At 40.2% G+C, this 11277-nt stretch overlaps 1 protein-coding gene across 1 annotated transcript in view; it reads right to left on the bottom strand.

Annotated features, from left to right (window-relative positions):
* The window catches only part of VSIG4 (V-set and immunoglobulin domain containing 4), a 35000-nt gene extending 26319 nt beyond the window's left edge, over window positions 1-8681 (bottom strand). The window contains exons 1-3 of the mRNA XM_006169137.3: window positions 8498-8681; window positions 1979-2335; window positions 948-1229 (exon numbers count right to left, since the gene is read on the bottom strand). Coding sequence (XP_006169199.1) covers window positions 948-1229; window positions 1979-2335; window positions 8498-8552 — 694 coding nt within the window. The 5' untranslated portion in view covers window positions 8553-8681. The remainder of the gene's footprint in view (window positions 1-947; window positions 1230-1978; window positions 2336-8497) is intronic.
* Window positions 8682-11277: the final 2596 nt, after the last annotated feature.

Raw genomic sequence — 11277 nt, 5'->3', positions numbered from 1 at the left:
TGTAATAAAAATAAATAAATAAATAAATAAATAAAATAAAAAGAAATGTATACTGTAAAGCCATGATAAAATGTAAGAAAGAAAGAAAGAAGAAAAAGAAAAAGAAAGAAAGAAAGAGAAGAGAGAAAAAAAGAACAATCAAAGAAACCCCAAAACAACAAAAAAAACCCAATAAGCAAATAAAAAGCCATCACTTCTATGGGACCAGCAGATGGCGCAATGACTACATCGGTGGACTCTGATGTAGTCGACCGTAGTTTGAGTCTCGGACCTAGTGGCTTAAACTCACGCCAGGTCCATGTGTGTGTGTGCCCAAGATTCTGAGAGGAGAATGGAGGAGAAGGGATTGTGGTGTGGCCATCCCCCCTGGGGCATGATTTCTCACTTTCTGTCTCTCTGTCTTTCTGGCTAATGCTCATGCCCTATAGCAAAAAAAACTCTCAAAAACAAAAACAAACAAAAACCCTATCATTTCTAAAGGATGCCCAGGATCTGATTCTGCCATGACAAACAATTATATATAGTGGAAAGAGCATAAAATCTGAGTGCAAATCCAGATTTTCACTTTCTTGCTGTGAGACCATGAGCAAGTAGATTCCTCTTTCTGATTCTTGGTTTCCTGTTCAATAATATGAGAGTAATAATAGCTATCTCATGGGACATTTGTTGAAATTCAAAGTGAAAATGCATCTAGGTCTTACAGTTTGTATCTGGCAAATATGAGATACATAATAAATGCCACTTTTCCCTTTGCCATCTTTATCTACTTAACTTATAACATGACAAAGCACCTCTAGCTCTGTTGTCCCCTGTCCTGAAATTCTTTTTCTTTGTGATTGTACAGATATTGCCCACCTAGGACCCCACTTTCCCAACCTCTCACCAGCATAAGGGTGCTTTTCTGTGGTGGTCTGCTAAGAAGTTCACCAGGAAAAAGGACTGCTCACCTTTGACCACAAACTTCACGGTGTCACTGCGCTGCTCAGAACCAACCCGGCCTTTGGCAGTACAGAAATAAGAACCTGAGTCAGTCACCATTGCAGGCTTGAAGAATAAGGTACTGAAGACTGCTACTTGAGTGGGTTCCTGGTTATTAGTCTGTTCCTTGTACCAAACATAACTGATGGGGGGAGAACCCCAAGCCTGGCATTGAAGGCTAATCCTCATTCCCTGGGGCACGGTGAAGCCATAACCACTGCCAGTTGTCACTGTGGGCTTGGAGACAGAGACTGCAAAGGAAGACAAAAGAGGAGGTTTTGGTAAGTCATAAGGATTTGGGGATGCAAGGCCAAGTAATTACTTCTGGGCATATGGGCATTCACTTATCTGTAACTCAAATTAAAGGAGGCTCCTAACTTGGAAGGGAAGTATATACATATACATATATTCTTAAGTCTCAAATAGACTTATTGGATCATCTACACTTCTTGATTATCAAGGCCAGATCTTTATGAAGTTGTCAAGCCAGCAAAGCTTATTTTAACTAACTCTTGCCTTCTTTTCCCCAAGACTTGTTTGTCAACATCTAAGTTCTATACAGAGCCCAAGAAGGACAACCAGGCTATGCATGTTGGAATTTCTGTTAAACTAGAAGAGGTAAAAATTAAAGGCAGGGGCCAGCAGGTGGCGTAGTGGTTAAGGTACAGGATTCCCACCTTGTACCCTATAGCAAAAATCTCTCTAAAAACAAAAACAAAAACCCACAAAAAAATAAAAACAAACAAACAAACAAACAAAAAACAAGCAAGAAATATAAGAAATATTGAAAGCAAGGAACTCATTTCAAAACGTTAATTCCACTGTGGGAGTAATGACCCTGAAGATCATATGCCTGTCCACTTACTCTGATTAGCAAATATGACTGAAGTGACCTATGTACATATAAACAACTGTCCCTGGATTACTCAGATGTGCCTAGGATTATAGCCTTCTCCTGGGTTTTGGGCTATCAGTGCTTTTCTACCCAAAAATGACTCACGTTTCTGGACTCGGAGTTCAATGATCTTATCTTTCATCACTTGGTTGCCATCAGGGGTCTGCCAGGTGACTTCACATGTATAGTGGCTCCGGTCATCCATCTCCAGGGTATTCAGTTGGAGAGACACATCTCCTGAAACCTCATGGCCCACATGCAGGCGGCCCCGGTACTTTGCCTGCTGGATATGATCTCCAGAGGAGTCACGTAGGAAGATGGTGACTAGATCTAAGCCACGTTGTATCAGCCATCTCATCGAGACTTGGGTGTAGCCTTGCAGGGGGCTATAGGTGCAGGGAATATTCACATTTCCTTTCCAGGGTCCTATTATGTTCTCTGGTGCTTCCAGAATTGGATGGCCTGAAGGGGGAACAGAGGAAGGAAACAAACATAGATGGCATACCCACCTGGGAGCTAGAGTGGCAGTGGCAGGCCTCAAGAGGTTTCTGAGATACACTCCTCAGCTTTCCTCTATGCCCTTTTGTTCTTTGACAACCTTCCCATCAATAAGAACCACACCTCAGAGGGAAAGTCCTTAATATTGTTTAGCTCTTGTGAGATTTGAATCCTTTTTCTGTCATGGCCTTACTGTGAAATGATCCTGGGTAAGTTATCTCCTACCATAGAGGAGCCATTTTCTTCACTTATATTGAGGACAGTTTAGATGGAATGATCTCTAGGGATTCTCCAACTCTGATGTTTTGCAAATCCATGAAAATTTTATTTTCTCTCAACATTTTCCAAAAGAGGTTTGGGTACAAAAATCCTGAGAAATTATATCTGGTCTATTTCATTCTGCATGAATACACACTGGGAGAAATGGGGGGAGGTGCTTCAGCGTTCAGCAAAAAAAGAACCCTGGATCCTGTTCATCCCTTTGCTTCCTAAGAAAGTCCCAGTGATTGAGGTCCTAACCCTAAACTCTTCTCTGGAAGAGAATAAGGAGGCAGGGCAAAAGGCAATTCTGAGGGTGAACCTGGAAAAAGGAACAAGCCTGGATGAACATTCTTGTCTAATGAAATTATTATTTACGGTTATGTATGAAATTTGCATTTTGTAAGCCTATATTTCCTGATTTGTCTCTTTGTATATTTCCCTTTTGGTTTCTCTTAGTTCTCAGCAAAGATATATTGAAAAATTCCATCCTAAGGGGGAGAATATTTTGTCTATGCTTGGTCTGGAGAGGAGAAAGGTAAACTCCTAGAGCTAGCTGTGGTGGGAATGATGGTAGAAGCAAAGAGAGAATTTTGTTGCTGGGTTGTTGGGAGTGGGAAAACCCAGGAGGAAAACCATGAAGACTTTAAAACAGCTATTATCAGGACTAGCAGTTGGCATAATGGCTATGTCACTGGACTCCCATGTGGTTGACCGCAGTTTGAGTCCTGGACCCAGTGGCTTAAACTCACACTGGGCACATGTGCATGCATGCCCAAGATCCTGAGAGGAGAATGGAAGAAAAGGGATTGTGGTGTAGCCATCCCCCCTGGAGGGTGATTTCTCGTTTTCTGTTTCTCTGTTTTTCTGATGAGTGCACATGCTCTATAGCAAATAAAACCTCTCCAAAAAACAAAAACAAAAACAAAAACACACACAAAAAAAACAGTTATTACCTCCTTTAAGAATTTTCCATCATATTTTGAGGATTTTGTGTTTCATTTGACAGGGGTCAGTAATGGTGGATTGTATTTAGACAATAATACCCTTATGTCTCTCTGATGGGAGATGGATTCAAAATATGTGCTATTACTGAATACAAACTTTTTATTTAACCCAGAACTCCCAGGTTTCAGTCCAGCTGATGAAAGATGACACCTTTTGGATGGGAATTATGTAGGAGTATGGTTCCTAGCTCCCAGAATATATTGTTAAGCAGCAAGGCTTCTATTAATGGGGATACTAAAGTTTAACCTCTGGACTGTGACTTCATCAGGGACTCTTAGAACATCAGCAGCATATTTTGGTCAATATAAGACCTTAAGCAGGAAAAAATAAATTAATTAAAAACAAACAAACAAATAAACAACCCTCAAGTCCAGATTAGTGCTAGATACACAAAATACTCTTTGAAGAGTTTCAGACTTGACAGGGAGCAGAACTCAAATCCATGAATGGAAATACAAGAGGGACAGATTTTGGTTTGGTCTGAAAAGAACTTTACTGTCTGAAGAAGTTCTGAACTTTGGGTCTTAGAAGACATTACTTTTTAACATCCCTTCCAATCCTTGATGTTCCAGTGCTAATAGACCGTAATGGAAATAGCAGTTAAATGATTACGTGTTCAAGTTGGTGGTTAACTTTTATAAAGTGGCGGGTTTCACTGTGTTTTTGATAATTCATGCCTTGATATCCATGCAGATAGTTTATCATCATATCACATGAACACAAGTGACATTACACATTTTTGGCCACGTGCAAATGCAAATATACCATCCTTAAGCCTAATGAAAACCATCCAAGTTTCTTGGTTTAATGGTCTCTTCCCCTATAATCACCATTTGGTACTTCCCAATCTTTCTCCCCGCCTATGAAAAATGTTCTCACAGTCCTCTACTGGGCAACACAAAAGCATTCTACGGTGAGGATATCTGGTGTTTCTGAAAATGTCTTTTTCTATGTTTATAAATGTCTTTCCTCTGATCTCAGAGTCACTGAAAGGCTCAGCTCACATTCTCCTTTCTGGAAATTTGCTGGATATTCTCATATAGCCCATTTTGTTATGTCAAGAACATCGCCAGCCAGTCCCAGTTTCCCAATTTTGAAAGTCACTTCTCCAAGTAGGTAAAGCTTCCATAATGGAGACATGAGACAGAGTTGGTAACCAGTCTTTTCAGAATGGTTTTCCCCCCCCCCCAGTAACCCCAGCTAGTAGTTTTTCATCCCTTGTCCTTGCTTTCTCCATTTTTTTCTTCTACCCATCTTGTTTCTGTTTCTCTTTCTTGATATTCTCTCCTCTTCCATTCATTTTCTTCATTAGGAGAATAAAGAAGGAGTGGACGGTAGGCACAGGCATCACATAAAAAGGACATGGCACTATTCAAGTTCCCTGATCTCCAAACTGTAGATGACAAAAATAGGATTGATTATACCTTCCAACTATCTCTGTTGTGCTCAGCGAGCCTAGAAGAACAACTAGTCTGTTATCAAGAAAGTGGTTTTGAACTCAATTATGTAGTAAGGGTAACACCAAGGTCTGCCTCACCATATATTTCTCTGTGTGACCTTGAATGACTCAGAAACCTGTCTCAATTTGAGGTCATTATCAATAAAATGAAAATAATAATAAACATTCCACAGAGGGTTATTTTGAAAAATTTTAGAGGTTTTTGCTTTAGGGCACATGCACTCACTGGAGAGAGACAGAGAGAGGCAGAGGCAGTGAGAGGGGAAGTGAGAAATCATCCCCTTAAGAGGGTTGGCAATGTCACAATCCCTTCTTTTCTGTTCTCCTGGGATCTTGGGCATGAATGCACACATGCCCCATGTGAATTTCAAGTCTCTAAGTCCAGAACTTGAACCATGGTCAGCCCCATTGAAGTCCAGTGACGTAACCGCTATGCCATCTGCTGGCATATTAATTATTGTGAATATTAAATGAACTTATAAGTGTGAAGGCACCTAGAATGTGGTTGGCATATGGAGCCTATTAATGTCAGTTTCATCCTCTCCCTAAGGGGAATTTTTCATATTTCTCTTGTTTTTTTTCCCCTGTGCTATAGAAGTCTTCAATATGTCTTACTCTGGGTAAACAGATTGATTTGATTGGATCATTGGCAGCTTTTACACTCACCAAAGGAGAAATTATCACATGAGAAGGCAAGGAATCACCCTCTCCAACCTAATAGAATCTACTGAGTAATAGGCTGTTGGTTATAGAAAGTCAGAGAGGACACAACAGCCTGTGCCTCCAATAACAGGGTTGGCTTGGCAGCCAATGTGAAATGTCCAAATTAACTGATAGTACTTATTTTCCTAGAAGACTTGGTAGGAAATGCTCATTTCAGGAGACTCCTACCTGACAGAATGTTCTGCCCATTATGGATACCTCAAAACCATCAAATGGCAAGCTGCTTAGTATAACATGGGTTAATTTGGAGACTTCTGGAATGACATAGTTTGAAGGGCTTTTAGAAACCACTGAGTCACATTCCTTCATGGTAAACGATGCTTACCAATAGTCACACAGATAACAAAGACAGAACTGGGCCCAAAGGCCTAAAATACAGGCTTTCAGATGATATACTGCTTTCTTATCTTTAAAAATTTATTAAACCACCAGCTTTAATTGAAATCACAAATCCCTTACCTGGGCCTGCCTGACATGGTTTCAGGGATGTTACCCTAGGGCTGGATACTATATACCTGACAACTCAATAAATTATGCCCCAATTTGCCAGGTGATTTCTGAAAAATCTAACCCAGTATCCAAGAGCCTGTATCTCCCACAGAAAAAAGACTAAGGTTGAACACTGACTCAAAGGGTTTTGTTAAAGGAGGATTTGGCTTGGGAAGAAAGCAAATGGGGACCACTCTGGTCCTGTGAACTGGGACTTAGAAAATCTAAGGTCTGTTGTAGCCTCTGTAATAAATCTGATGGGGAAAAAAAGTATAGTTTTCTGGGTGCATATCTTTTATAGGAAATATCACCCTATCATTTCCCCTCCCCCCATGCCAGGCCTCTTACATAAGCTGCTTCTTGGATAGAGGATTAATTCAGATAATGACATTTATAAAATGTTCATAATGTTTATAAAATCTTCAAAATGTTTATAAAATGTGTATGTTAGGATTTCTTTTTATTATCATTATTTCAACATGTATCTTATCCCCACAGGAAAAGACTAATAGCTGAATCTGGATTTTTTGACAGTGAAGTCATAGTCCCACTGAGCTGTTCAGATGACAGGTCCCTTTTAGTTCAGCTAAGTAAATCTCCTCTGGACACTGTGGTCCAGAGAGAGAGAAGAATCATTGATGATTTATTGTATCCTGAGCCTCAGGTCTATAGTATAAGGCTCTATACAAAAATGTAACGCCTGCTTTCAGGGCTAGGCGAGCTCACAGGCTGTTGAAGAGACAAGACACATCTGAGTACTCATATGTGTTTTGCAGACACACACATACAAAGATTTAAGTTTAACTTTTATAAAATGTTCCTTCAAGCTCCTGCCCGTCCCTCTAAGTCCCAGCTCAAATCAACAGTTTTGGAGACAGTAAGAGGTGTACTTGAAACTTGCTAGAGAATGAAAATAATGTAGTTGCAGAAAGAACACTGCTTTCTCAGGAACATTAACTCTGTTACTAGTGCTCCATGGCCTGGGACAAATTATTTTCCTCATAGTTGATTTAATTCAGGGTCTTTTCTAGCTCTGAGGTTCTAGAGTTTGATTATTTACAGAGCCCCAGGTCAGTCAAGGTAACCTGATCTGAGTTAACTTTAGAAAGCTGGGTTCTTTCTGATCTTACAAGTCAAACTGACACCTGTCCAACCTCTTCCTCTAGAGAGATGGAATAAACAAGGATGCAACAAGAACCCTTGTATATTATCTAGGGTCTCACTTAGCTGTTATCCAACCCTAGTTTCCTGAAGAAAAAAAAAAAAACTTTTAAGGGTTGTAAATAAGGGTTGAGGAAGATCCAAGTAAATGATGCTACCAAGCAGTTTTCTGGCCTCCTTGGGATGGATATGTGTCCAGTATAGGTTCCTAAAAACAGCCCTGATAAAGTGATTCATCATCATCGGAATGTGAGTTATCCCAGAAGTAAGCACAAAATCAAGTTCCATAAAGAACAAGCTGAAGGAGCTGAGTCTGTTTAGCTTGGAAAATAGAAGACTTAAGGGGACTTAGCTCCTTTCCTCAGACCTTGGAAGGACTGTCACAAGTCAGAAGGAACCGATGTATTCTGTGAGGGTTATAGAAGCAGAGCTGTGTCCTTTGCATATAATCCACAAGGAAATAGATTTATCACTAGTTTAATACAAGCAGCAGTTGGAGGTGCTCTTGTATAGACTAGATGGTCTTGGAAAGTAGTTACTCAAAGTGTATGAACAGATATTGCTAAGAAATTGTTCATAAGAGTAAAGGGTGATATAGGTAACTTCTAAGGTCCCGTCTAGCTCTTAGGCAACATTTCTTTCGGCGGGGGGGGAGTTCATATATCTTTAAAAAGATGGAATTCTGAAAGCAGAAGAGTTAAGTCTAATGGTAGAATTTCAGGTGAAAGACAGTGGATGGAGAAGAATTTGGATAGTATCACAAGCCTTCTTGATGTCTCTGAAATAAGAGTACTAAGAGATCATGCAGATATTTCCCAGGAAGAGATCCTTTTGTATTTCTATACAAACTTGCCTCCAAGCTTTTTTTAGCATCCTTCAACTACTTCTCTCCCATCCACCCAAAGCAGAAAGATCTTGCAGCCATGGCTGAGAACACTTACCTGCACAGGAGAAATAGCCTTTCTCAGTAAGCATTGAAAATAATCCCCTTCCCTTCGCTTTTTGCAAGACCCCATTTGCTGCCTTACCATAGGTGACCACCATTAGGTGACCCAGGAACAGTAAGCCCAGTAAGATCCCCATCACAGTCCAAGTCACTTCTGTCCTTTCTTCCAGCCTCCAGCTGCCAAAAAGGCTTGAACTTCTGGTGGCTGTCAGTGTCTGTGACTGCTCACTTTCCTTCCTTCCTTCTCTATATCTCTCACTCAAATGTTTAGTTCCATTATGTATTCCCCTTCCTTCCTTATTTCAGCACAAGTCATGTGGGGTGACCTCCTCTCCCCCATCTAGGGTTGGAAGTTTGATGGTGAGTAAAGCAATTCTCCCCATGCTAGGGAATTGATTTGACTTTCTCTGGAGCCAGTGGGGCTCTCTGGTCTCTGATCTCCAAGGCTGTATTTATTTTGGGTCTCCTCTATAAGACTCAGAAGTTGGGAGGAGGGGCCACCTTTGGGATAAATATTTTCCCTTCTGGGAGGCTCAAGGAGAAGAGAGCAACTCTATTGGCCTATGCAATTTTCATGAGTTGTGCTGTTAACCCCTGCTTGCTCAGCTTATAAAAATGAATAGGATGTTGAAAGTAGAGTTCCTGTGGACTTGAGAGTACAATAGCTTAGTGTGTGAAAGGGCATTCTACACATCAAAGCTTAAATAACTGGCAAGTCCATAGATAAGACTATTATGGGGGAATATACTCCACATCTCATATTAAAACAGCACTATAAATCATTTTTTCCAATAATTCCACCTCTCTGGTGGTGAGAGAAAACCTATTTCCATTAATACTCCCAATGCTTTGCTTCAGCCCATTGACCTGATAGTGGCAAGCTCTACTATTTTGAACTTTTCATTGACATTTTTTTCTTACATTAAGAGGAAACAGTGCTGGGACCAGCAGTTGGCGTAATGGCCATGTTGCTGGATTCCCACGTAGTCGACCGCGGTTTGAGTCCTGGACCCGGTGGCTTAAACTCACACTGGGCACGTGTGCGTGCGTGCCCAAGATCCCGAGAGGAGAATGGAGGAGAAGGGATTGTGGCGTGTCCATCCCCTCTGGGGGGTGATTTCTTGCTTTCTATCTCTCTGTCTCTCTCTGTCTGTCTGGTGAGCGCATGCGCCCTATAGCAAAAACCTCTCCAAAATAAAAAATAAAAAAGTAAAGATAAATAAAATAAGAGGAAACAGTGTTTACTACATAACTTTTTATTTCCACACTATTTTATAATTCATAACTTGTCTGTACACATTATATTTATTTATTTGGTATACACCTTTATTTATTTAGGTATTCTTTTTTTCTTAAGAACGATTTTTGTTATAGGGTGTGTGTGCTTGCCAGAGAGACAGAGAAACAGAAAGAGAGAAATCACCTCCTCAGTGGTGATGGCCATGCCACAATCCCTTCTCCTCCATTCTTCTCTCAGGATTTTGGGTACACACATGTACACATCCTGCTTGAGTTTTAAGCTGCCGAGTCCAGGAATCAAACCACGGTCAACTACATGGGACTCCAGTCAGCCATGTAACCACTACACTACCTGTTGGTCCCACATTTAGGTATTCTTTAATATTTCACTTTTTATTATTATTTACCTATTTTTACATTCAACAACTGTGTATCATTACAGCATACCAAATGAATTTCTCATTATGAATACACTGCATATCAGTCCAAAGACATTATAATATACATTATAATCAACAGATTTCTTTCCATTTTTGTGTCCCTTAAATGTTTCACTTCTTTTTCTCCTTGATTCCCTCCCTCTCACCTTGCCTTATTTCTCACCCTCTTCCCAAGCTGTCTCCAGTATCACCATTGCTCTCCATGCTTTTATACCTTCTAATCATTCAGTTTCTGCCATAGTGTCCTAACATACAGTATATATTGAGTGGAGATATACAATACCTTTCTTTTATAGTCTGGTTTGTTTCATTAAGCAGTAAATCTTCCATATTTATCCACTTTCTATCAATGCCAGGGTCTCATTGCTTTTTTGTGACTGGGTAGTAATCTGTAGTGTATATATTCCACACTTTTCAATCAATTCATCTGTTCATGGACATTTGGTTTGGTTACATATCTTAGCAATTGTGAATAATGCTGAAATAAACATGGATGTGCAAATGTTTTTTCCAACTGAGTGTTTTTCTATCCTTTGACTAGATACCCAGGAGTGCAATTGCTGGATCTGATGGTAGTTCTATTTGTAGGTCTTTGAGGAACCTCCACATTGTTCTTTGCTGTGACTGCACTAATTTACATTTCCTACACCAAGAGTGTAGGAAAGTTCCCCTTTCGCCAAGACCTCACCAGTACTTACCATTTTTTAATTTGTTAATTTAGCCATTCTTATGGAAGTGAGGTGGTATCTCATTGACTTCTAATTGGGAAATATCTCTGACCTATAAGAGAGTGACATTAAACACTGTAGCAGAGGGGCTGGCAGATGGTGTGGTGGTTAAGGGTGCTGGACTCCCACATGGCCAACTGTGGTTTGAGTCCCGGACCTGATGGCTTGCTTTCTCACTTTCTCTGATTCAATTAAAAGAAAGACAGAAAGAGAGAAATAAAAAAGAAAGAAAGGAAGAAAGATTTAAAAAAATTCTAAAAAAAAAAACCTCTAGTAGAGCTCAACTGCTCCACACTGATTTTCTTTTTATTTTATTCTATTTTATTCATTCATTCATTTATTTTAATTTGACCAGACACACACACACACACACACACAGAGAGAGAGAGAGAGAGAGAGAGGAAAGTGAGAAAGCAAACTGTCAGGTCCAGGACTTGAACCATGGTCAGCCATGT

Source organism: Tupaia chinensis, unplaced genomic scaffold (assembly GCF_000334495.1).
Source record: "Tupaia chinensis unplaced genomic scaffold, TupChi_1.0 Scaffold146784_1, whole genome shotgun sequence".
Lineage (NCBI taxonomy): Eukaryota > Metazoa > Chordata > Mammalia > Scandentia > Tupaiidae > Tupaia > Tupaia belangeri.
This window is presented reverse-complemented; position numbering and strand designations above follow the sequence as displayed.